The sequence below is a fragment of the Hakea prostrata genome, chromosome 4, assembly GCF_041222555.1.
Source record: "Hakea prostrata isolate BN-2017 chromosome 4, UWA_Hpros_2, whole genome shotgun sequence".
NCBI classification, from domain to species: Eukaryota; Viridiplantae; Streptophyta; class Magnoliopsida; order Proteales; family Proteaceae; genus Hakea; species Hakea prostrata.
Window position 1 is genome coordinate 13,463,434 of NC_142603.1, and position 26,728 is coordinate 13,490,161.

Below are 26,728 nucleotides of genomic sequence, written 5' to 3' on the forward strand. Positions count from 1 at the left end.
CCCCTTAAAAAAAGCACCTTTCTACTTGATGGGTGGAAGATGATTATGAAAATAGAAGGTTTTTTTACATGCATCCCCCAAAATTAGTAAAATTATATATAGATCCAAAACAAACATTGATATCAAAAGACACTTTTACTGTTGTTACTACAGCATTTGAACCCATCAGAATGAAGGTACACAGCCTCTAATGCTTCACCTATTAGATATTTGTATGCATTTTTGAGGTTATCATAGATGCTTTTCATGTGGCTATTGGAAATGTTCGCATGGGGAAGCCAATCTGGTGCAGTTCACATAATCTGGTGGTGCATGAACTGGCAACCCTGGGATTACCAATCCAACAAGCCTATACATTCTCATACACCACCCTTCTGCATAATCTGGCCCCTTCATGTACTGAATTATAAAGCTTCTAATCAGCTCCCACATTGCATTTAAGTACTCGGCAATTCCGTCCAGTATGGAGAAGTAATTCTTGTTTGGTTCCTCTTGCACAATCTGTGTTCACAAGAAAGATAATAAATAGAACAGTTTCGGAAGATCAGAGAGAGTGGAGTAATCAAAATGTATTAAAATTACCTTGCATTCATAGAGGCTATTGTAATAGATGCAGGTGCCAAAGTGCTTAAATAAGAGAGTGGAGTCATCAAAAGGTAACCTGGGAACCATGTCATTACAGTAAACAAGCCTTATATATCTCACACCATACACTTTGAGTTTTTTCTTCATATAATCTCCAAGCTTCTGATCCCCTACTCTAGGCTGTCCAAATGTATACACTGCTTCTAACCTCTCCAATATCCATGTTTCCTCATGTAACGAAAGTATCAATGGGAAGAGAATTGCTAGTGCACCCCCCAAGCTATGTCCAGTGACAATGAATTTTGCTTTCTTGTTCTTTTCCAGCATCTTTCTCAGCAATTCCCTGATAGAATAATAAGCAACAGAGTGGTGGTTGCCCTCTTGTAGTTTGTCCTTTGGCCACCCTAGGTTTCTTTGGAGGCCTAAAGCTTTCATGAAGCCACCATGGACCTTACCCACACCTGGGATCTCATACCAGGAGATATCAACATCAGTAATCCAGTCACTTGCATTGAATGCTTCAGTGCCTCTAAAAGTCACCACAATAATTTCAGGGTTAACCTCTTCATCTTGAAACATAAAAGCCCTTGTTGTTACTTTCTGTTGATAATCTGCATTAATCAACAATGGATGGATGTCAAAAACCTTACTGAAAGGAATCTATGAAGTCGGTTTGAGCTGCGAAAACCGAAATCAAAACTGGGTTGAGGAAACCAGCTTGAAATCAACCCAATATAAACCCAGAAGTAAATCAAACTCAATCGAAACCAAAGCTTTCCTTAGTGGTCTAGTTTTGGATTCATTCTTCCCACACTGAAAAACCAACCGAAGTTGAACAATCTATTGACACACAAAGATTAAACAAATTACAACTGACTGGAATCTAGTGGTGAAGTTAACCATATTTAACTTCTTACCATTCCAAAAATTGTAGAAGCCTAGGAATTTCATCTGCATTAAAACAGACAATGCATGGAACTGGGTTAGCACAGCTTTTTGTGGGTTAAATTCTTTAAAATGATAACAACCATAGCCTGAAAGAACTTAAATTGAAACCTTCCAATGATTTGTCACAACGTTCTGCACAAAGGCTTTATTCTCATAGACTAATTTAGAAGCCATCATAGAGAGTGCCCCATAATATCTGCAGTCTCCATGTTTGATGCTCTTGTCCAAGTCCACTCTTAAATCCAAATTTCCAGCAATTGATGTGTAAGTAGATGATGATTTATCCGGAAGCACAACACTCCCTGTACACCATTAGCCAATATTTCATCATTCAAACGAATTACTAGCTGGTGAAGTTGTTATCCATCACTAACTAGTTCCTTTTTTTTCCTGATGAATCTAAGTGGTCAATGTAATGGGAAAAACATCAAATATGAGAAGAAAATGATATGAGACTATAATAATTTCCCAAGACTTGTTCATGAGTACGCAAAAGGAGACGTCATGTTATACTGAAAAGATATACCTACATAAGAAATCCTACCAAGGAACACCAGCAGTGGTTGACCTTTTTGTTATTATGTATCTGGTAGAGCTCATTATATAATTTTTTACACAACTATGAACTATCAAATTAGGTATAAATCATCTCTAGAATAGACTAAAAGTGATAAATATTAATTATATTTCCATGCTTATGGCTGAGAAGGTTAGTTCTTCCTTTTCCGGAAGAGTCAATTTTGATCAAACCAGCCACGATGCTTTGGCCCTTACTGATGCAATCATCATTTGCTTTACTTAAATTTTCTTTAATCTGTTTGCCCAAATTTTTTCCCAACCGGATTAGCTATTATATTTGATGCTTTAGTTTGAAGTTTTTAAAAACCTCAGAAAAATCTTGGAAACCTATTAACAAAGTATGAAGTCATGGTCACAAATGTACAATTGATAGCCACAACCATTTTTTATTTGCACAAATATAGTAATAGAAAATATTTCCGTGGCTTGTATTTTTCCCTTTACTTATATGATGAAACTTTTGGATTCGTGTCTTCTAAGTCTGGTTCTTGCTGAGCAATTCCTGAACCAGTTGGGCTGACTGCTTTAGCTTCACCAACTGGTTCAGTGATGAAGGATGAAGTTAGCTTGTTCAACTGGTTCATTGTTCATCATTGATTGATCTATTTTGAGTTCTTATTAGCATGATTTTGGTGCATAATATTGGGAATATTCTTATTTTGGTCATCATAATATTGAAATATTCACGGTCAACATGGAATTAAATCATTACATTATCAGATTTCGTATTTGTAGATATCAACAATACCAAATGGTTTTGCTCTTAATATGCCTTAAAATGGATTTTTTTGGACTTGGTCAATTATTCTTTGTAAGTATACAATCGACATCATATGATAATGTTCAAAAACCAAAACCTATCATTTGAGATGGGTAACATGATACCGATACCTAGATCCATGTCTATCAATTCTGGGGTTTAGATTCACTTCCGACAAGATCATTCCTTCCATGCAAGGATTAATGGGTTTGAGGTTTTGCTGCTCTGATACCATTAGTACAGAATTTACAAGAAAACTCATTATCATACCAACTAACATCAAACATTTCCGTAAATTGTCTAGAATTGTAGAAGAGTGTACAATAAATCAGTCCTAAACAATAAAAATAGAAAAAGCCAGACTCCGAATCCTCTACCCGCATGAAGAGAAATTTTATTTTTTAACCATCAGACAAATACTGGTTGATGAAGAATAAAGTTTCTTTTTCAACCCATGAGATTGAGAAGCTGTTAAAAGATTCAAGTACTGTAAACAGGGAAGAAACATAACAAAAGAAGCAGACAAACCTGTAATAAAATTGAGAACAAGCTTCGTGAGACCACCATTACAAGAAATAAGGTTCAGCCACTGATCCAACACTGAACCAACCCAAGACATGGGTTTTGCAGATAGGAGGAGAATCTTTTGTAAGAGAAGAGAAACAAAGATGAGCCATTGAAGTTGACGATGATGGGCTTCCTTGATGAGTTCCAGCTTACATTTTACACCTCTTCTTTCCTCTAAGTTTCTGGAAAATAAGACTCGGAAGAGATCAAAGAAGCTTGCTTCTTCTGGCGTCAAGACAAGATAGTTTTCACAGAATTCATCATTCCCAGCCATGGACAGATCGATGGAAAGAAGAAAGAAAGGAAGGTATGCGGAGACAAGATGAAGATGAAGAGGATATGGTGGTTCTAGGTTTGAATTTGGTGTAATCAAAGAAAAAGCAGATTTTATGGGTGAAAGAATACTATCTTATGATCATATGAATCCACATGGACAAATTAGATCATATGCATGGGCATTAATTATATGAAGGAGTTTATTTTTTTATTCATTTAAAAAAAAGAAAAGAAAAAAAAAAAATCAGTTCTGGGTTGTCAAGTACGTGAAGCAATACTGCAATGGATAAAACTGGGCTACAACCTGGGTGTGCAGCATATACTTACTCTGCCAATTATGTGCTTGGATATGAAATCTAATAGGGCATTTTAGAAAATAATAAATTCTAAGAGATATTTGTGAGATAATGGAGAAAGGGAAATTCCAAATCACAACAAATCATTGGAGGGAATTGAAGTATACTTGCAACCCAATTCACACCCTAATTTTCCCCAAACCCAAGAAGGGAATAGAGAATCCATTCTTTAACTTTCCCTACTTTTTACCAGAAAAAGCTCTACCTACCATTTCCCTTATGTGATTTCATGAATCATGTTGAAAATTCCCAGAAAGACAAAGGAAAGCGTGTTATAAGCTTTCTGCATGACCATATATTTTCATGGTGGCAGGATGATACAGTAACATCCATGCTCTTTCTCCTTTAAACAGCATAGCTGTTGCTGCTATAGGTTGGAGTTTTAATGGGTACAGATGAACCCAGTCGACCTTCCTGGCCTTATTGCCAACTAATTCTCCAATGGGAAAGTCCTGTTCCACAAACAATCTTTCTTTATCTTTTCATCAACATTTCTTCCCAGAATGATTCACATTGATTCCACACATCCCAGATTAGAATTATTCTCTCTTCATCTTTACTCTGCCTTCTATGGCTCAAGTTTGCTTCCCCTGCGTCTGGATTTTCCAAAAACTTACAATGACCTCTTTTCTTTTCTTCTTTTCCCAATAAAATACCTCAGAAGGCTCCATGTAGAAGCTTTATTTCCTGGTCGAAACCAACTCTCCTGATCTGGAATTAGTATATCAGAACACGCTTGTACAGAATAACTTTTTTTGGCCGTTCCTGATCTAGTGAGCTATGATCAAGAAGTCCAATTCAGCGTCCTTGGCACCTGCTTAAATCTGAATCATACAATCAGTAACTGATTTTACATTTTGTTACAAAACTTTCTCATCTTTACTGTTTAGATAGTGGTATACATTAAAGGCTTCTTCAGCATGCACTGCAAAATTTTACTTGATCCTGCATTTCTAGTTGCTTTGTACAGAGGGGATAACTTCTTGACCAGCTTCAAAGTTACTCAAGCATGCTGGTTTGGCTGCTCCATAGTAGAAGAATGCCATTATCCTCGACAAATCATCTGCTGTTCGAATTGCTGAATATAAAACCAAGGAAATAAGTAAAACTAGAAAGAAAAAAAAAAATGTAGTATAATAAATCACATGGATTGCTTTAATAGAAAAATACCTTTCTCACGATATAATATCTTCCCAGCTTTAGTGAAGATAATCTCAGGGAAATTAGAGACTTTCAAAGCAGAGACCAGATCAAGTTCAACAACAGCATCAACTGCAACACACTGTTGCACACAACATGACAATGTTACCAAAGACTAAAGTTCAGAGGAGGCAGTGAGAGAACAGATGATGAGAATGGTTCACTAACCCTGGGTGAGGGCAGCCTGGAGTCCCAAAAGATTTGGACTGCTTTCTCCAGTTCATTCTGCACCGTCTCGTTGTCCCGTGGTCTAAGATGCATAAGAACTTTTAGAACAAATACTTAGGTTGTTGATAACTACTGATCCAGTTGAAGTATGATTAACTCTAGCAACTTAAGGTCTGGTGCCCATAGAACATTCAACATGCTTTGAGCCCTGGATTCTGGTGTTAAATGGTCCCATAAAGATCACATGGGACAAAATGCCAGCTCAAACAGATTACTTCAACTTGGATGACTGGGTCAAAAAATTCTAAGGAGTTGCATTTACATCAGATAGGATGAAAAAAAAATCATCTATTCCACTGATTATTTTCTCTAAATGGAACTCTAGCAACTCATGCCAAAAAAAAAGAGAACAATCTACAAAAACAACATCCAGAAACACAAACATCATGGTACATCTGGAAGACATAATGAGGTTCATATCTACCTAAGGCTTAGAAATTCAGGTATCCCTTGGAGAAACCAGAAATCACATTAATGGTTAAGAAACCATATTAGGATGAAGTTCAAAAGATTCAAATCAGCAACTCTAATAGGACTCAAACTTTGATCAAAGGTATATTTAACGGGAAAGAACAAAAGAGTTCGTACCCTGTGCAAAAGGTTCCTGTACCTAGCAATGTCTGGGAGGTCAAATGCATACAGCTAAACCCCAGTTTTCAACAGTTACAAACCAAACCTCAGGTTGATCTAACAGTTCCATTATAGAATCTGAAGGTTCCAACATAGTGCAAGGAATTCTCATTCAAAGTGGGAGAATAAAGAAGGTCGTACCAAGTGCAATCGGCTCTGTGCATAGCAAGGTCTGCAGAGGGGTCAACCATGCACAGCTGTACCCAAGTTTTCAGGAGTTGCATATCAAAATTTCAGGTTGATCCAATGGTCCAAATCATACAATCTGAATTTTCCTACTTAGCACATGAATTGTCAAATCAGAGAATTGATCAGGGATTCAGAAAGTTCAATTGTGAAATTAATTTCAGACTTTCAGCATAATGTAACAGTTCTAGGGATTATCACAAATATGAAATCAGAGAATGAAAAATAGAATTTGAAAACAAGTTGACTGAAGTCAGACTAGGAATAGGGAAAGCCACAAATTTGTCAAAAGTTAGAACTTCAAACCATGGTAAGATACTTTAGAAACAAATTGCTAAGCAGGGAAGCAGAATTGGAAGTTACAGAAGATTTCTAGTTGGAGTAGGAATGCAAGGAACCAGAATGAAAAAAGTTAAGGTTTTTATACTATGAGCAGAACCAGACCCAGAAATTGATAAGAGGAAAAGGTGACAATTGCAAAAATTAAACTTGTAATCAGTGACAGAGAAGACAAGAAATCAGGTCCAGAATACAAATCCAATATGCCAAGTTCAAGAGCTCCAAAACTCCAGAACTCATACTGTTTACTCAAATCAAATCATGCTTAAAATTGATGGGGGTGCATTAATATACAAAGAGTAAAGACCACCAAAAATTTCTAAATAATTCACTAAAGGACTCCTAATCACTGTTTTATACTGACTTAAACTGCATAGAGTTAAAACAGAACTTGTAAAAGCTATTAAATACCATAATCTAATTCCCACACTAATACACTAATTTCCTATACCAAATTTACCCATAGTTTATGGGCTTAATTATGCCCAATACAATGAAACCAAGGAAATTAATGGGCCCAACCTATACTATAAATACCCAAAGCTTAATTCAGTCTGTTGGGTCATCAACCACTCTTTGAGACCTTCTTACTTACATGTAGGCATGCATAGGGATTAATGTTTATTAGAACTGCGATACTGCATCAGGAAACTTGCAAAAATGATTCATCATAGTAACTAACTTCTACAGTGCATCTTTGACCAACAAGGGAGATCAAGTTTCCTAATAATGAATTTAGTCAGCAGGAGAATCATCACAGACAGGTCATGAGAAATTATGGAGAGTTTGGAAAATAATAAATGGAAGACATGGGAACCACGTGAAGGCATTCCTTGAAGCTCTAGATAATCCATGGCTGGAAAACAGACACATGACTGATCTACAAAAAAACATGGCCATTTGTTTTTGTTTTTAATATAAGTATAGAGCTCAAGGCCATATTCTCTAATTGAATAGAACACACAAAAATATGAGGGGTATCTCAGAAGCTTTCTACTTCTAAGGCTTAAAAAACACACCTATTCAAATCTCTCTGACCAAATAATAAATCAAAATTAGAATACATACAAATAAATAATAGTTTTTATTTGATCAAAAAAAAAACGATTTGAAAAGTGGCTGTCTATGATGCTGAAAACATTGATAAAACTCCAAAGTTGAGTTTAATTATTTGAAATTCTTGAACTGCAAAAGTCTCAACCACAATCTCATCCAAATTTTGGAAGAAAGAGGAAAAAAAGAAGAAGAAAGAAAATGCAATTTCTTATAAGAAGGCACACCAAGAAACAATGAAGACTCATCAGTGAATGGCTGTATATTTGCATGGAAAGGGCAAAGAAATGCTAAAAGAACTTCAAATCATACGGACTTTTAGAGAAGCAGAACAAAGGTTCAGTAACTTAGTTCAAATATGGAAAGAATGAATGGAGCATCAGCTGAAGACAAGTGGAAGACAGACCTCTTATACCGATTGTGCACCAGAACGATCAGAGGACTGATGTCCTTGAATACAGTCTCTTCCCATTCCTTAGTGGTGATGTCCTTTATTGGACGAATGTAGTTATCATCTTGCCAAACCAGTTCTTTGTCGCTATCATAGTTCTCATCATCATCTTTCTTGACATTCTGGATTGTGATCTTGTCGAAGAACTGATCTAAGTTGAAGCCCCTCCCATCTGCATCATCTGGCCAGTTAGGGTCTTCCTCATCCACAACTAAAGGATACTCTGCAAGAAGTTTCTCCATTTTCTTTCTCCTTCCTTCTGGGTCTTCCTCCTCTTCAACATCAGGGTTCTCGTCAATAACCTCTCTAATTTTCTTTCTCCATTCCCGTCTTTCTTCTTCATCCATTAGCACTGGTTCATCTTCTTCATCTTGATCACTGAATTTATCTTCCTTACCTTTCCTCCCACCATCAGAGTCAACTTCTACTTCAACTTTAGAAGCTCTCCATCTGCTTTTCCTAAAATTACCTTCCTGGTCAGAAGTCATAAGTTGGCATAAGCCACAACAGAAGTAGCTAACTATATGCAACTCAAATTCACAAGAATCACTCCTTGGAAAATGTAATATGTAAAAAAGAGCAATACCACCAGAGGGAAGTTGGTAAATTTGAGAGAGGAGATAGCAAAATGGTTGAAACTAGAAGAAGAACCAGTAGAACAACACGTCTGAGTGGGTTTGGGGAGAAGAACGGCTCCAGCAAATGCAGAAGCAAAGCCAGAAGCGAACCCATCTTTCGGAGACGTAAGAAAATGCCGTAATCTCAATGAAATTTGCAAGGCCATATTTGTAACCAACGGAAGTGTTAACCTGTCCAAAAAAACTTAAAAATTAGGAAATATAGAACTTGGAAGCTCTCTTCCGATTCAACAACTGAAAAAAAAACCAGAAATCGAAGAAAAGAAACACGTAATATGGTGATTTTTTTTTCTTTTTTTTAACTAATTAGATAATAGATGTTGAACAGAAATTCCAATTAGAAAGAGAGGAGCAGAGCAAACGACACTACCAATCAATTGATATATAAATATTCCAGTAGCGTATTGCAGGTAAAGTTCCACCGCAGATTCTTCGGGAACTCTTCAATTTTCTTCGACTTGTGTCATTTGCGAAACAAAATTCTCGTTTTTTTCTTGTTAAAACCCTACTAAAACCTGAACAAAAAGTGAGGTTGGTGAAGCATGGAGGAGACTGAAATATCAAGAAGCCAGAACCGGATTTTTATTTGCGGCAGCAGCAGCTGGCTGCTGCCGACGATGGAGATTTTGCTACGTCCACAAAATGCAATCGCACGGTGTAGGGTCAAAAGGTGGGGTTTTAACTGTAAATATAACCTTTTGTTTTTACATTGAAGAGTTTTAAAAGTTTACAAATTTACAAAACGAGCTCCTCACTAATCTGACTCTCGGCTTTGACCGCTTTTCTCGTTTTGCCCTATAGCTAATCAACGATTCTCCGGCAGTAAACAGTAACTCTTGATGCAGCTTTACTTTCTATCGATGAGGTGGACCTGGAGCGGCTTGATGTCTTCGGTTCTTAGTTCATTCCCTCACCCGAATCGACTCATTATTTGAGGCCCTATTATTTTCAGTCGGTCTTCAAGAAGAACGCAGAACATTTACAGCAGCAGAAGTAGATGTTACGGGACTTGCGGCAATAGGAAATTCGTCGTGAATGCCTTTGAATTTCGGGTCTATTTGATTCTTCCTTGTTCATCTCAGTTTTCTTGCATATTCAAAGAAAATCTGTTGTTATTTCCTCGTTTTATATTGAATAGAAAAGTGAAAACCCTTTGTTGGTTTAGTTACAGATGTGAGATGAAAGTGAGTTCATTAATGTCAGTTATTCTTCTGATGCAAGTCTTTCATAACCTAGATACAAATCTACATTTTTTCTGTCTCTTGGAGAATCTTCACTTAACATGAAAATTTTGGCTTCCTTGCTTTCAACGTTTTCAGTTACCTGCCCTAGGAGTGATAGCTCAGACAAAGTTCCTCATGGATAACTTTCCTAAACAGCCACTTCCTCATTATCCAAGTGACAGAGCTCGCTGACGACATCTTCATCAGAAACACCGTTAACTATGTTGTCGTTGACAGAACTTCGATCTGGAACTTCTTCAATACCTTCGCTAAGGTTTGCAAACGAGTAAATAAAATCTCAAGGCCACCAGATTTCCACTAGAGAATCGTTGATTCCTGAATAATCGAAGCCAAGACTTGCTAATCTCCAGCTAGGGCGAAATGAGGCAAGGGATCAGAGTCGGATTGAGTGAGGGGCTCGTTTTGTAAATTTGTAAACTTTTAAAACTCTTCAATGTAAAAACAAAATGTTATATTTACAGTTAAAACCCCACCTTTTGATCCTACACCGTTCGATTGCCCTTTATAGACGTGGCAAAATCTCCATCGTCGGCAGCAGCCAGCAGCTGCTGCCGCAAATAAAAATCCGCCAGAACCGGTGCATCTATGGTTTTGCCTTATAGCACGAGTTGAATGGGACAACTCGGATAGGTCTCGTCCGATTCGAAACCATGACCACGTCAGCATGTTTGAATAGATCACAATACTAACCACGTAGGATCCTGTTCGACTTCATTTCTAAAAGATTTTTTTTTCCCGGTACAGACGAGATTTTATATATAGGAAAATTGAGGATAGAGATATTACATATGCCGCCGGTAAGGGTTGAACCCATTACCTCTCCATTGAGAAGTCAGGTTCCTAATCATTTTACTACCTCTCCATCGAGTCAGAAAGATAAGACTTCCAATGGATGTGATGGAAAATTATGGAGACACGAACTTAAGATTTCACGATCCACAATATAATCATAAATCATAGAAGATGCTAAATCTACTTAAAGGATCTCCTTCAATTATTGTGGGGATCTTGAGAAAAAACCAAGAGTGTCTCGTGAGTAAGCTCTACCATCCAATCCACAATTTTATTCGCCTCTCACTACTTCCATAGTCTCAACTTTTGTAACTCAATAAAAAAATTTTAAAAAAAAAAAAACCCCTTGTATTACATAAAAATAAAAGTTAAAGATTATCCCCCGTGAATTGGCATCGATATACTAATATTTTTTGGTCAAACATATATACTAATATATTGCATATTCTATATGTTTATTTATTATTATTATTTTTTGTTGGATAAAACTGTATATGTTTATTTTTTACTTAGTTGTGATAGAGTGCGGATCACCTTTCCATCGAGGGGAGCATATGCTCGTTTTCTCACCACAAAATTCGTGGAGTCTACATTTAATAATAATAATAATAAAATTTTTAAAAAATAGGACTGTTAGAATGCCCCTTATGGGCCCAACTCCATTTTATACTTAGAGAAGCATCAGCGAAGTACAAATTATTCACCCAACGGAAACGTGATCCAAACTCATAGCAGGGGTCATGAGTTACTAATTTATGGACATTATTGTTCATTTGCCAAATTTTTAAGCAAAGAGTAAATAGTTTCATTTAAAAAAGAAAAAGCTCGTTAAGACAATTAACTCACATTTATCACATTTTTCACGTCCTTCCACTACATCTAAAAAATGAAAATTTTCCTAGTTAGATTTAAAAAAAAATATTTACTCAATAAGATCTTTTTAAAAATGTTTTTCTCAATAAGATACTAAGATCTTCCACCTCCATCACTTTCCTCATCTCCTCCTTGTTTTTGGGCTTTGGGGGAAGATGGAGAGCAAGCGATTGCAAGCTTCACTTCTTGTTCTATTTCTTGTCCCTTGGGAATTCTCACTCATGTCTTAAACAACTTGAAAGAAGTTTTAAATTCTCCGAGGAAGGAATTACCTTCCTTTCGATTGCTTGTAATGTGAAACTGGTAACCGGAATTCCAACTGGAAGTAAGAAGTGGAAGTAAGAAGAGAAAGTGTGTAGATCCCTCATTTTTGTCACCTTGGAGGAGTTACATGGCGATAACAAATGAGTCCCATGCTATGACACAAATAAAATGTATAATTCCATAATTATTTCAGTTCCACAATATTATATGCAATCATTCATTTCCAAGCTCATATAAACAAAAACTCTTACTTACATGACACTACCTGAGTTGATCAGTTCCCTAGGATTCTCAGTCAAGTGAAAAATCCAAGCAAATGTAGAGAGAAGAAAGCAAAAACAGTTATGGGCGAGGAAGCTGACAGCAACCACATGATAGAAGGAAAAGCTCGATGGAGCACCTATTCGATCCATGGTTACCTGTATAGGGATACAGTTGCAATTGCTGACATGGATTTTGCCATGCTGATCCACTTCATTTGATCCAAATCATCTTTGGTATTAGATCCATCCTGTGAAAATCCCAGACCAAAGGGATTTATATGGTAAACCTTCATGATTGAAATTGGAGTTGCAGAAGACAGCGTGCAAAGGCTCTCGATGATCCACTAACCACCTTCCTCAAATGAAATATGTTAGTTCGTTCTTTCCATCATTACTCTGAAGATCACCCTTGCACAATTTTCATTAGATATCGAAGAGAAATATGTAGTCAAGCTGGAAGGAGCCAGTTAAAGAAACCAGAATCAGTTTCTCCCTTCAATCTCTGAGATGAGTACTCTGATAAGATGTTCCATAGTTCTCCAGTTGTCCATTTGTGCGACAGTATCCACTGACTCACCTGCAAGACGTTGAGGAAACCCAAGGTTACTGCAAAGAGAAATGTCTTGAACTGGCACCCCTTGTGGGTTTGCCTAGTCAGAACCAACTTCTGATTACCAAAACAATATACAGGACTACAGGACCAGGGAACATGTGCAAACCAGATGTCAAAACCAACTCCTGATCACCTAGAGAATATACAGGATTACAGGATTATAGGATTGGGGATCAAGTGCAACCCAGATCAATGATCAAGATGTGGCAAGGATTGCAGGATAACATGCCTAATACTCTTTTCCCATTGTCAACACAGCAACAACACCACCAACACCAACAAAAATGTAAAAAGAAAAAGATTCAACATTGGAAGAGAATACCTGTTCTATATTCCGCAAAGCCTTTACTCCAAACGTACAATACAAAATGGAAGGTCTTAATGCCTGTAAACATGCATTCCCAGATTGAAATTTAGGTTTGAGAGCACAAATGAAACAAGCTAAGAAAAGAACAACCATTCTGGATTTACTTCCATTAATTTCTTTTTTCAAGTTATGTTATACATTTTACCCTGCAGCCTCCCCTTTAATCACATTTTCTACTCAAATGTATAAAAACTCACCACACTACATTTTGCAAACAAAGCCATGGTTCAACACCTAACGTGGACTGTCAACTGGAGGCTCAACATCATGAGAAACCTTATACACTCATTATAGAGCAGGAAAAGACGATAGTAAGTTCTAGAGGAATATAGCAATCAGCTTGGTGACAACGAAATCTATTCATTCAGGTACTGTTTGTTTGAAGTGGGGTGGGAAAAAAGTCATGGAAAAAAGTAAACTTGTCCACAAAATTCCAAAATCTGGATTGTTTGGTTCAATGGGGTGAGACAGTGAGTAGACAAGCTTCTTTAAAAGTCCCACTTTGTGGACAAGGGAGGGAAATGATAAAAGTGGAACCCAACTTTTCAACTTTTCCACAAAACCCTTTCCTTTCCTATCTTGTTCCTACTCCACTACCATTAGGTCTCACTTGTTTATTTTTCCAACCCCCTTTTATCTTGCAAACAAACAAAACCTTAGTGATATGGCTTTTATCCCCATAACTTTTATTTTCTATTGTCCACCAAGAATTTGACGTTTTTCTTCTCCTTGCTTTATATTTGGAGGGGAGAGGAGTAGAAAAGTTACCTGTGAAGCTGCAAGCCACTGAATTATGGTCTTAAGTTCGGGGTCTCCCCCAAATGCACCACATCCCCAATTTCCTGTTACAATACCGACATCATCTTGCAGGTCTTTAGCCTGTCTACTCTGCTCGATATGAGATTTATTGCTCAATTCAGCTATAGATACTCCATAATTTAGTCCCTCTGGAGAGGCAAGAAGTTTGTCCATCTAGAAAAAGCACAACCTGGGTAAGATATTGTGTAATCCATGTACTAGCTATACATCATGCTAAGTCATCAATCAACTAATGCAATAATTACATGACAAATTCAAAACATGAGAACAATTTTCTCAATGTTCTTGCCTGCACATTCCCAGCCTTGTCATTGTGGCTTTCAAGTTTCTGAGCAGTCTTAACCCCACAAAATGCTTCCACTTGAGATGTTTTCAGGTACAAATGCTGCTTTGATTGATCAAAAAATCCACAGAATGCCTTATTAATCTCCCTGGTGCAACCAACATTTGGATTGATGCTAGTTAATGAAAGAAAAATAGCAGCAAATTTCTTGAAATGAACTATGAATAACCATAATCATACGACAAAAGCAACAAATCAGTCTTATCCCAACAAATTGGGTCAAGGAACCCCAACATGGCTTTCTCACAAAAGGAACTCTGAATAATTAATGTATCTCTTCTCAATCTCTTTCATTTGATATACAGACTTGCAGATTCATATATTATTGTCAAGGTCAAAACCTTCAACATACCGAAGGAGGCCTTCAGGTCTATACTGTCTCATTCCTGGCCCAGGTAAAGCATCAATTGCAACAATCCTTGTTTTCCGCCTGCCCATGAAATCGACTGGTTTTTCATCCACATAGTTACCCGCAAAACGGAAAGAAGAGGCATACCTGTACCACATCAAATAGAATTATACGGAAAACAATTAACAATGAAGAACCAAGAATGATTGTACATTTGATTGAAGTAGGAAACAATGACATTTGCACAAATTAGCAACTGCAGAAATATCATGTCCTTCTAGTACACTAATCCCATACTACAATAGCTAGTAAAATTTATCAGGAAAAGGTAAGTAATTATGTTCCTATAAAAAAATGTCTGCAATTTTGGTCAAAATGACTGGATTCACTAATTTATTAGTTTCTACAAAGATCAAAATGTAAGCAGGTGCCATAGCCTTACCAATTTTTGTCCAAAACAAAATTCCAAGGAAAACCAGACTCAAAGAATGCCTAAACCCACCAAAACATAACACAGGAACCTGGTAGAATTTGTACCAGATTTCAGCGAGATTTCAGCCAAATCTCGATATCTTGGTTTTCTCCACTCCACCAAGATACTGAGACCAAACGAGATCTAAAAACTATGATTAATATTACTCAAGTCTTATTTGGACATCTTCACAACTTAGCTGCCACCGTCTAGCTCACTCCTCATCACCACCTTTCCCATTCATCACCTGTTTACTATTCACAATAAGATATTAAATCAAGAGAGATCTTACTGAAATAAAATTTTAATTAAATTAACATGCATATAACACATTTCAAATATCATTTAAATATCATAAGACGATTCAAGAGACAACAAAATAACGATGAATCTAGTGCCAAAGGCTTCCGCAAAAGCAAAGTCCCGGGGGCAATTTTCCAACGCAGTTTTACCCTAGCAATTTTTGCTGAGAGGCTATTTCAACGCCTTGACCTTAGGCTACAACTGTGGTCCATCGACCACTGCACCAAGGCCCAATAAAATATCAACAAGTACTCCAAATCAAAATTAAAATACCAAAATAGAAATTTGGGGCACTACAGATGTAACTGACAGAAATAGGGTAAATTCTTGATGGTTTTTGTTTGAATTCACTGATTGGATAAGAAGTGATACTAAAACATAATGTCCAAAACTTCAGTTTAAGGTGCACTCACCCAGTATAATTCGAAAACCTTTCAGCACCAAAAATTTTGATAGCTTCATTATCAGCCATGCGAGGTAAGAAAAGCATCCCCACAATTAATTCAGGATTGATCATGAAACGGATCTCTTCCTACACAAGAAAGTAGCCACAACAGCATTAGAGTAATATAACAAAGTTCCACAAATTAAGACAATGTCCTACATTGACTTGTCAGACAAGGATTGTTGAGAAAAGAAGAAAAAAATGATAGAGGTACAGGAGAAGAAGAAGCAAAATAGATCCCCTAGGAATTCAACAAAGAGGAGATGAGATGTAGGAGGAAAAATTGTCATCATTTTGACATTTGTATTGAACACCACCAAATGCATCAGCAAAGGGTGATGATATAAATTAGAGGTGGCAAATGACAAGAAGAAAGCCAAAGATGACCTGGGTTTAAGTGGTTATAATGGAGGTAGTGCTTACTTGAATGCTGTTGAGTAGAAAATTGGAAGAATTCTGATCAATTCTATGTATTTATATGTGATAAAATGGCACTCTAGCTTCTTACAATGCTTTAGCAGTAAACGGCACAAGATTTTCACTTATTAATGGACAAGTAATAAATTGCAATTTCCAAATATAGGGTAAGCAATACTTCCTACCCAGAATAAGGGAGGAAACAGAAGAAAAAGAACAAAGGAGAATCAGAAGAAAAAGAACAAAGGAGAAAACTTTGGCCGTTTGTAGGAAGAAATAACAACCAACATAAGTGTAAATACAGTCTAGTGAAGAGAAATAAAATGGCAGAACAAAAGAAATAGTCTCTAGTTAGTAACCAAAATTTTTAACTTACCCTGTCAGTTGGGATTAAAATCCTCGGCGGCGCTCATCTGAGCAGCCTCTCCGGATGAGCGCCACGTGTCATTTTTAAATATCCTGTTCGTTGGTTGATTACCATTGTATTTCTCTATAAACCGTGTAAAGTGAACCCCGTTCTAAGTCTAACCAGCTTAAACAACCAAACATTTGACCCATCCTTGACTCACTTTAAGAAATAATAATAAAAAAAAAACCTATATCGAATGAGTCTTAAGCTCTTGTCTATTGTCTTCACACAATGTTGCAATTGCTGGCCAGAGTCAACCAAGAGTCCAGTGACTGAATGCAATGAGAAGTGAGTGCGAATAAAAAGATGCTCTGTTACCTTCTCAAAGACATAAATCCTTTCTTTCCCATTGCAATACACTTAATAAATTCCGATTTTACTCCCTTTCCATTAATGGACTAAGGGAACAGATGCTGCATCAAATTGGTTTCCATGAAATTCAAACCTATTAAATTAAGAATTCAGACTAGAGGCACCATCCAACCCAAAATCTACGTAGTAGCAACTGTTTCTCCTTTATTGGAGGAAGATTTTGATCCGGTTGTATTTGGTGAATCCTTTCTGATGCAACTGCACACTTCTCTTTTCTCTCATATTTGTTCATTTTCTGCTGCCGACACTCAAACCGCAGAACGCGCTATCACCTCTGCAAATTTCGTGTCACCCACTTCTCAAGTCACAATTTTATTAAATGGGTTTATCTTTGAGTAACAGGGAATCAAGATTAAACACCAAAAATTAATTTCTGTCGCATTTAGTGTCTCCGTCGACTCTGGCCGGCAACTGCAATGTCATGATTTGGGTTCCCTTCGCAGGAGTCTTCATTGCTTCTATTCATTCCAATTTGAATTTTTTTAATTATTTCTTTTAAGTGAGTCCAATCAACCAACGAACAGGATATTTAAAAATGACACATGGTGCTCATCCGTGGCGGCCGCTGGGTGGCCACTCGGATGAGTGCCGCCAAGGATTTTAACCCGTCAGTTGAGGGCTTATATGCATGTCTCTTAACTGCATGGTAAAGATGAGGCTTGGCAATCAGGCATTAGGGTGTCTAGGCTAGGTCAACCTTGGCATGCATGAATTAAGCACTTAGGAACCAAATTGAGTTTGCCAAACCCCTAGTAAAAAACATCTGAATTGTATGTTACATAATAGAGATGCCTTTTACTTTCTCATCGTTAGATTTAATTCATGCACCCTACATTTATTTTTTGCATTTGTGGGAAACTTGTTATGTTAATCTTTTTATCTATTTGCTAGATCAAGCATAGACATGCAACTTAGGCCTTTTAACTACTCCAGTATAGAGGGATCTTTGGTTCAAAATGAAGAATTCGAAGAAAGCTAGGGTAGGCCTAATGAATTCTAGGAGACGTAATGAGGAGAGACATGCATAACTTAGGACTAGTAACAAATGTGGCTTTGAATAGAGCCATTTTGAGGAAAAGGATCAATGTAGCCAACCAATTAGGATAAAGATTAGTTGGGTTGAGACTGAATGATACAAACCTAAATTGGATTTATGATGCATTTAATATCTTCTTTAAGGAGAACAATAGAGTTATTAGAATGGGGGAAATTTTGCACAGGTCAATACATGAGCTTTTAGAGATCCCTTTTGACAAATCGTTTTCTCTCTTCTCTATCTTTCGGGTTAATGCTTAGTCCCTTCCCCCAGATAGATCTACCCAATTAATCTTTTTTCCCCCCTTCACATTTCATTTTCTATCATATACTCCTCCTTCTCACACTGCGGACTGCAGGAATAACATGCAGCAGTGTTTTCAGATCCTGGTATGTCATAGGAAGTGATGTTGGCCTCCACACCTATCCCAAGAAGGTCCCCAAGGCCTGAAAGAGGGCCTAGGATTGCTGCCCAGCCCATGGCACTGCCAAGTGGCATGGAAGCATGGTTCGACAGCAGGCGCATTTTTTTCATTTTGACCAGTCCAACTCGAGTCCAGATGGGTCTAGTTACACTCAGAATTTTATTAAGAGTCTAATTCTGTTTTTTGTTTGCTATTTGAATCAGTCCATATTATGTTAAGTAGAAGTCCTTTTCAGATTTTGTTTTGAAGTCAAGCCTAGTTGAAGTTTTTTTCAATAAAGGCTATAAATACACAGCCTAATGCTTGTAACAAGTCAGTTTTGATGAATAAAATTATTGAAGAGGAGTTGCAGCAAGAGAGAAAGGTGCAGGGCATTAGGGTTTCTCAAGTGCAGGAATTCCTGTGGCAGCTCTGTTCTTTACATTCTTCCAGTCAATCTTCTTCATCCACAACTGGTAAGCCATCATTCCCCAAGCTTTCCCTCCTCTTTTCCCCTCCATCGCACTTATCCAAATTCCCGGCCCTACCCTTCTCCTCCCCCACCAAAGAAAACCCTAAATCCATATCCATGAATCCCCACATCATAAAGCCCTCCCCTTCTGGAATTACCATCCTCCTCTCCATCTAGCACTCGACCCCCAACCTCAGTCCTAGTTACCACCTAGAAACCCCAGAATTTAGAACCCTAACAAACTGTGTTTTTCAAGAATAAAATGGTTGGGAAAGACAAACAGGTGGGACCCACCAGTAGCAGCGTGGGGTACAAGAATGGAAAGGAAAGAGTTTTGTGGAAAAGTTGAAAATGTAGGTCCCATGATAAATAAAATAATGTTTCTTTTTCATTCCCCTCCTTTCACACGAAGTCCCACCTAATAGTGTAGGACTTCAAAAAGAGATGGGGTGGGAAAAGTGCATTGCCACATCAAAAGACAACTCACTTAAATCATGGAGGATTGTCTCCCCATTGTCCCACCCCATACTAAACAAACAAATTCAAGTTTTGGTATTTAGTGGAAAAGCTTGCTTTTTTCCCACCCTTTTCTCTGACCCCACTTTATTCCATCAAACAAACGGTCTATAAATTTCCAAAAGCTTAGCACCTCTAGAATTTGAATCTAAAACCAAAACAGGAAGGTTTAGGTTTGTGTTTCAACAACCCTAAGCCTATAAACCCTAACCAAACCTATTACAACCCCCCTACAAACCCTAAAACCCCTAAACAGCTCACAATCCCCTAGCTGCAGGGTTTTGTAAACCCTAATTTGCTTGTTATTAATCAAGGATCTTTGGTTATTGACCCTTAGCCCAGTAAGGCTAAATCAGGAAGTGGGACTATATTGCAGCCAATCAAACCACTGATTCCTAATCTATGATTAGGATAGGCAAGCTACACAAATGTTCCACAAACATAATCCTTTTCAAAGGAGACAAAAATAAATAAATAAATAAAGGATTCATATAAATATTGCAACATCTTTATCCAGGTTGGTCTTGATAGAGCTAACCACTCCCCTGCAGCCCTCCTAAAGGTGGACCTCCACAAAACCTTTGACTCACGCCATTGGGATTTCATCAGTGAGGTCCTCTTGGCCATGGGTTTTTCTGCCTCCTTTGTCCATTGGGTGGAAGTTTGCATTTTCACCCCCCACTTCTCCATCATCACCAATGGCTCCCACGCGAGATATTTCCTTCTCGTGTTGGTACCCGCCAAGGCTGCCCCTTCTCCCCTACCTCTTCTCGCTTGCCCTGGAGGTGCTTTCTCGTATCCTTCAATCCAAGACTGACCAGCTTCTCATCTCCCCTCTCCCCAAGCTCAAATCTTTTAACCTTACCTAGCTTGCCTTTGCGGATGACTATGATCTTCTCCAAGGCCTCCCATGCCTCTATCTCCTCTATTCTCTTTGCTCTTACTCTCTTTGAGTCCCTCTCAGGTCTTGGTGTCAATCTTAACAAGTCTACCCTCTTTCTCTTCGGTGTTTTGGACCAGGTCCATGCCTCCTCCTCTAGCTTACAGGTTACTCCCTTGGTTCCTTTCCGGTGACCTACCTTAGTCTCCCCCTCATCCCTGGTAGGCTCGCCAAACACCATTGTGCTCCAATGCAAGATAAGATCTGAAAGGTAAACTTATCTCCCTTTGCCACCCTAGTCTCACACATGTCTGGACCTCCCTCCCCACCTTTTGGACATTCCTTGTGATCTTACCATTTGGAGGACTCCCTCATGCCCATGTCAAAAGAGTTTACTCCTCCTCGACTTCTTTTGGCCTAAAACCTCCTCAAGTCCCCCATCCCTATGTCCCACCCACATCCCTGGCTCCTCTTCAGTTTGCCGTTCAAAGGGCATCATTTACTCTTTGTGCCTCCCTCCTTGATAAACCCGATCCCCAGAGAGCCCTCTCCACCTTCACTCTTGGCCTGGTCCCCCCTTTGCCACCCGTCTCTCCTGCTCCCCCCTTTGGCACCTTGTGATCGCCCCCCCCCCCCCCCCCCCCCCCCCCCCCCCCCCCCCCCCCCCCCCCCCCCCCCCCCCCCCCCCCCCCGCCCCCCGCCGGCTCTGGGGGTGGGGTGCGGGGGGCCCCTCCCGCCCCCCCCCTCCCCCCCCGGGGGGCCCTCCCCTTGCCTCCCCACCCAAGCCTTCCTCATAGCCACCATATCCCTGCCAACCCCAGTTGTATTCTTTGATGGAATGGTTCAAAGGACATTGGTTATATCTTATTCACTTGCCCCTTTGGGCGAAATCCTTAGCCTTCATTTGGCTTCGCTCAGACGCTCCTAGGGCTTTGTTCGAGATTGGTCTTGGATCTTGAGGAATTTCTTAGGCTCCTCCATTTGTGACCGGGTCGGGAAGTTGGTCCTTGGTGCTACCATTCATCACTTGTGGTGGGAGGCTCGAGTGCAATCTTTGGAGATTTGACTCCAAAATCTCGCTCCTTAGACATGATTTGAAAAACCATTTACTTTGATGTCTTAACTAGGCTTAAGCTCCTTCCTTACCCCCCCCCCCCCAAATTGTAGACACCCCAAGGATCAGGCTCATTGTTCTCCTGGGGTCTAGGCTCTCCCCTCAACCTCCTCTTTCGAAGGCCGGTTATCCTCCCCCCACCCTTTCTTCTCATTTTCTTGTACATTCTTTTCTCCCTTTGGGGGCTCTCAACATAGTTTTTATTCATACCCAAAAAAAAAAAAAAAACTATATCTAGGTTATTTTCCAAGTCAATCCTTGTTCCAAACCTGGATTCCAAGTTTGCATAAGGAGTGACAATAAGTAAAATAAGAAAGCCATTGAAATTCATGCTACAGTATATCCATATTTTAACAATTTAATTTTCCAACGAGTCCAACGACAAGACATTTTTATTTCAGGCTTTCAAGCATAAAAACCTGTACACAACCCCTTCGAAGAGCTCCGCCTCCAATACATTTGTTGGCAAAATCAACTTCAAGAGACTCACATAATTGATCTTCAATTAGTCCCGATTGTGAAACCTGAAAAGAGCACAAACCAGAAGCCACTAGACAATGATCGAAAAATAATTCTCCATAAACATAAAACATATGAATAATAGTGAGTATTATAGAACTTTTTCCCCTATATCTTTTTTTTACCTCAAAATTGCAGAGGGGAACGACAGAGTTGCTCCAGAAGTCAATGTTGGGGTAAGAAACAAAATTAGGAACACATTCCCTAGGAAGAAGCTTCCGCTCAAACGAGACATAGCCTGTTGGCATGCATGAACTAATCCTCTCAAAATAGTGTACTAAGCACTTTATCTTATGTTCTTGATTCTCACGGTACTTGGAATAAATGTTCCTGAAGTCAAAAAAGAACTCATGAATTACTTAGTGTGGTTCACGATACACATGCACATAATAAAAATGGTGAACGGCAGATCTTAGCACAAAGGCTAACTTAAACACAAGGGGATGAATCAAGAAAGAAAAAGGCAGCTAAGGAATCACAACATTCAGAATTTCACAAGCTAAGGCAGAGTATTACTCTTGAGATCACAACATAATATTGGTAGAATAGAACCCATTAAAATGTTTGGAAATACAACTTATCTTGAAGGTTTCAATAGCAATGGAATATAACATTAATCATAACAACAACAACCTTGTCTCAACTAAATGGGGTCAGCTACATGGATTCTTGCCTTCCAATCAGCTGTTTGAGGCCATACTAGATACAAGGCCTAAGCTATGCTATCCTTTCTCACCACTCCTCCCCAGTCTGTCTCTAGTTCTTCTAATTCCTTCAATCTACATCAAATTGCTTCTCTGTACAAGGGCATTTATAGGCCTCCATTGAATGTAGCCATGCCACCTCAAACAACTTTCTTGTAGCTTATCATTTATTGGAGCTACCCTAGACTAGTCCTAGTATGATCATTCCTTATCTTATCCTCATTTTTGCCACTCATCCATCTTAGCATCCTCATTTCTGCTACATTGAGTTTATTTATATGATGCTTCTTAACAGCCCAACACTTTGCACCATATATCCCTTTTAAGAAAAGGCTGTTCCCAATAGGGTCTAGAGATGGTCAAGTATAACGCATCCTTACCCCTATTTCCAGTACTTGAATGTGACCAATTATTCAGCAAGTGAGCACTTAACCAACATGCCAAGCACGACATGCATCCCTTATGATATATATTAAAAAAAAGAAGAAGCCCCTTCCACATGTATTATTTGAACTGTAATAACCTTCAGAACTCCTGTTTCTCACTGTTCATTTATATAAAGAAAACCAATTCTCTAGAGCAGAAACTCTGCAAAAGGATAAGGAAGGTATAGTCATTCAAGCTTCAAGAACTGTCTTTTTTTTGGTTTCCTTTTTTTTTTTGGCTTTTTTTTTTGGTTTTTGAATTGTTCCATTCTTTCATCTATCAGGTTTACTTGGCCAATATTTCCTACTTCACAAGTGATAAGAATTCAACTAAAGCAGTATAACTGGTCCCAAAAATACACAACAACAACAACAACAACAACAACAAGGGCAACAAAGTAAGCCTTGGATCGGCCAGAATTTTAACAACCCCAGTGAAGGGGTTGGTGGTCTTCCTGGATATATGCAATGTCAGAAACAGTAAAAGTGAAATAACTTACAATAATTTAAAAAAAAAGAAGATGAATGAAGGTGCAATGTGTGGTGGGGAAAAAGCGAACTACCAAAACTGTAGAAGAGCTCCTACTTACTAGTTAACAGTATAACTCCAAAAATACACAACAACAACAATAACAATACCTTGTCCCAAATGAATGGGGTTGGCTATAAAGCCAAAAAGAAAATTACAAAAGCTGTTTTATAGACTTGGATCTTCCGACGGTAAATGTTTTATAGTTGGTTCCTGTTCATAGTCCCTGATGCCTCAAGCTTAAAGAACAAGTTACTTTTGCTTAAGGCAACATGCTACGCTACTTGCAGTTAATTGTACAATAACTAAAACTTAATCACTCAAGTAACCAGGACACTTTAAACAAATCGTAAAAATAACCCTGAACCAAATTAAAAAAATATCCTTACACTTAATAAAAAGCCCAAAGGTGTTCTAAGAACAAAACAGCAAAAATACACTTGTCTTTGAAGCAATAGCCCCATGCCTATTCTTTGACAAGGAGCAATGGACAAGTCCTCTAAAAGGACCCAAGTGGGACCCACTTACAAAGCATTTTTTGGCTGGTCATGTTCTGCATCAAGTTATTGTGTTTAGATCCCAGAAACATTACTGAATTGGACAACTAATAGCCCCAGTCTGGTTAAAAAAGATCTTCTCTCATTTGAGGAGCTCAAAATGCAGCCACCTAACAAGGTAGCAAGCAACTAGAGTCCTCTTAAAACAGAACCAAATTGAATTATATTTGAACAGCACCATAGGCCTTATTTGGAAGAGTTGGGGGGTCTATTTGAGATGTCGTTTTAAGGGAAGGATTGATATGGATAGGAGAAAGAGTGATTTGAATTTTAGCTCCAAAAGAGGGTTCAGAAGGAGCTGATATTTAAAGTAAATCAATGGAAGATGCAGGGGCTGAGTCCCCTGCAGGAGGCACTAAACTGAACAGGCATTGACCGCAAAATCTGCAGTTGCAGGTTTCCTGGTTTGGCAAGATTTAATGGCTTTTGCAGGTGCTGTAATGGCATAAAACTTCAACCTGAATTAAAACAATCCAAGGGAAATGGATGTCAATGAGTTTCAGACACTTATGAGGGAAAACTAGGGTTTTAAAACACAGCATATTGGAAAAGATGAATTGCACTTTTAATGATGGATTTGGTTGCAAATCTGAAAATAAAAAAGGCAAAAATACACGCGGAGGAGGGGGAAGGTTCCCGACCTGGAAAATTGCCAGCCTATGCAAGTCCTCTAAGGCTCACCTGCTTCTCAAAGTAGTTGATTCACTGCCTAGCAGCATAGTAGAGGGTCCCAGACCTAAGATAAATGAGTCCAACTTCAAGGTGTCAACCTTCTCATAGAGAATGTACCACATGCAGACTTTCAGCTTTTCAAATAAATCTTTTGGTGATCAATGCTAGGCTGTTTTCTATCTAAGAGAAAAAGGTCTTCTTCAGGATCAGTTCCACCTCACTCTAAGCCTTTGTCTCATTTGGTTTCCCAACATAGTCTTTTACTAATCAAATCATCATAATCAACCAACAGTGTAGATGACTAAGGTTATATATGGATCAAGACAAACAAATTCCTTTTAGATTTGATTTAGCAGGTGAAGAAAATAAGAAAATATAGAAAACTATGCCCTGTGAATCACAGTTAAATGAGCAAGCTATACATTAACCTAGGTAATGGATCTACTCACTCGTTACTCAGATGAACTAAAGAATATGAATTAGGCTCATTCAACCAAATGCTTGCAATTTTGTCACAAAAGCACCTCATTTTTCACATTTTGCCTTGATCAGGCTGAGTCAACTCACTAGAGTGTCCTGGGTTTGCCCTGTCAAACTGGATGGACTAGTTCGCATTAGAAACTCCATTTTCTACACCCATTCTTTAATCTAAATATATTAGGTCCAATGGGATGATTAAATAATACACAAGGTAAGCTGAAGGGTACGTACGCAAACAACTGGTTGAAGTTGATGGCTAGACGATCTTTGGCACCTTTACCAATGATTGGAAACAAACAAAAGAAAGAGCACGTAAGAAGTCCACCGATCAGTTCCTGTAAAGCAACGGACTTCCAAATTCAAAATCACATCCACGAGTACAGATGAGAAAGGTGCTGGTGGAGGAAGCATAATTGATCAATTTCTAATAATAAAAACGAAAATTCAAGATCACAGAAGCAAAATTCCTCTACATTGTTCATTCCCACCAGAGGGCTACAAATAGATACCTGACTGAGAAACACAATGCCTGCTTCTTGTGGACCTATAATGCGGAGACCAGTTTTAACTCCACTAAGAAGATTATCCGCATTTTGATAATGAAGTTCTAATAAAGAAGGCAACCGCAACAGCAAAGCTGCCAATGATGGAAGGACCTCCGAGAACCATCTTCTCGATTCAGGGCGGGACAAAAGCTGCATGCAGTTCACACAATCTAGGGGTTGTAACTTTATATGCAACAAATCACACCATCAACTATCAAAATTAATGCGTTCGTCGGATTACAAAACATCAAAAATAAAATTTTTATGGATGAATTGATGACAAGTGAAGCCATAAATACCTTATCGAAGAAAAGGGCATAACCTTCCGCAACTCCCTCCAAAATGTCGTCCAGACCAAGAGAGTTCCGGAAATCAGAGATGGCAACCGCAAGGACCTCTCCAGAGTCTACTCTGCTGTGCTCGGGACCTTTAGACAGAGCTTCAAGACCTTCAACAACTTGAGGAGGCCATATCAGAGAAGACGACTGAAGCATCACTGGCAACAATGGAAGCATCGAATTTAAATCTTCCCGATTTTCCATTTGAACTCTTCGGTTAGGAAATTGGAACAACTGACAGACCTTGCAGAGACTGATGACGAAGGAATGAAAGACTTTTTCTGCTTTCAACGATTCATACCAAAATATTTATAGTCGGCAACTGGTATCTGAAGGATTTCGGGATCGATACTAATTTGGAAGATATATTAGTATTATCGTATCGTATCGGTCAGTT

General features: G+C 38.5%; 3 protein-coding genes across 3 annotated transcripts; all 3 read right to left on the bottom strand.

Moving 5' to 3' along the window:
- Positions 1-67: 67 nt before the first annotated feature.
- On the bottom strand, positions 68-3,963 carry LOC149018029 (triacylglycerol lipase OBL1-like). The gene is made up of 5 exons (XM_089152364.1): positions 3,401-3,963; positions 1,642-1,835; positions 1,503-1,536; positions 583-1,196; positions 68-501 (listed from the first exon to the last, which is right to left on the bottom strand). The coding sequence occupies exons 1-5, from the start codon at positions 3,711-3,713 to the stop codon at positions 253-255; spliced, it is 1,404 nt and encodes a 467-aa protein (XP_089008490.1). The 5' UTR covers positions 3,714-3,963; the 3' UTR covers positions 68-252.
- Positions 3,964-5,021: 1,058 nt separating this feature from the next.
- MRL7-L (Thioredoxin superfamily protein) lies at positions 5,022-9,337 on the bottom strand. The gene is made up of 6 exons (XM_089152365.1): positions 9,167-9,337; positions 8,745-8,967; positions 8,114-8,631; positions 5,440-5,521; positions 5,242-5,353; positions 5,022-5,149 (listed from the first exon to the last, which is right to left on the bottom strand). Exons 2-6 carry the CDS (start codon positions 8,940-8,942, stop codon positions 5,025-5,027), a joined length of 1,035 nt encoding a protein of 344 aa, XP_089008491.1. The 5' UTR covers positions 8,943-8,967; positions 9,167-9,337; the 3' UTR covers positions 5,022-5,024.
- Positions 9,338-12,083: 2,746 nt separating this feature from the next.
- On the bottom strand, positions 12,084-26,594 carry LOC149018031 (poly(ADP-ribose) glycohydrolase 1-like). The gene is made up of 11 exons (XM_089152366.1): positions 26,293-26,594; positions 25,958-26,143; positions 25,680-25,783; positions 22,207-22,411; positions 21,982-22,086; positions 15,912-16,030; positions 14,727-14,870; positions 14,321-14,462; positions 13,981-14,184; positions 13,168-13,230; positions 12,084-12,809 (listed from the first exon to the last, which is right to left on the bottom strand). Exons 1-11 carry the CDS (start codon positions 26,533-26,535, stop codon positions 12,681-12,683), a joined length of 1,644 nt encoding a protein of 547 aa, XP_089008492.1. The 5' UTR covers positions 26,536-26,594; the 3' UTR covers positions 12,084-12,680.
- Between the last annotated feature and the right edge of the window lie 134 nt (positions 26,595-26,728).

What these genes read in the sequence shown, in the direction of transcription:
- MRL7-L (XM_089152365.1), bottom strand. Translation starts at nt 8,942, where the DNA reads ATGGCCTTGCAAATTTCATTGAGATTACGGCATTTTCTTACGTCTCCG. An exon ending in CCAGGCTGCCCTCACCCAGG is followed by an intron (nt 5,354 to 5,439) that starts GTTAGTGAACCA and finishes TGTGTGCAACAG; the next exon opens with TGTGTTGCAGTTGATGCTGT. An exon ending in GATATTATATCGTGAGAAAG is followed by an intron (nt 5,150 to 5,241) that starts GTATTTTTCTAT and finishes TTTTATATTCAG; the next exon opens with CAATTCGAACAGCAGATGAT.
- LOC149018031 (XM_089152366.1), bottom strand. Translation starts at nt 26,535, where the DNA reads ATGGAAAATCGGGAAGATTTAAATTCGATGCTTCCATTGTTGCCAGTG. An exon ending in GCATTGTGTTTCTCAGTCAG is followed by an intron (nt 25,784 to 25,957) that starts GTATCTATTTGT and finishes GTTGCTTTACAG; the next exon opens with GAACTGATCGGTGGACTTCT. An exon ending in AGGTTTTCGAATTATACTGG is followed by an intron (nt 14,871 to 15,911) that starts GTGAGTGCACCT and finishes GATGTGGTACAG; the next exon opens with GTATGCCTCTTCTTTCCGTT.
- LOC149018029 (XM_089152364.1), bottom strand. Translation starts at nt 3,713, where the DNA reads ATGGCTGGGAATGATGAATTCTGTGAAAACTATCTTGTCTTGACGCCA. An exon ending in TGTTCTCAATTTTATTACAG is followed by an intron (nt 1,836 to 3,400) that starts GTTTGTCTGCTT and finishes AATGGTGTACAG; the next exon opens with GGAGTGTTGTGCTTCCGGAT. An exon ending in ATAGCCTCTATGAATGCAAG is followed by an intron (nt 502 to 582) that starts GTAATTTTAATA and finishes TTGTGAACACAG; the next exon opens with ATTGTGCAAGAGGAACCAAA.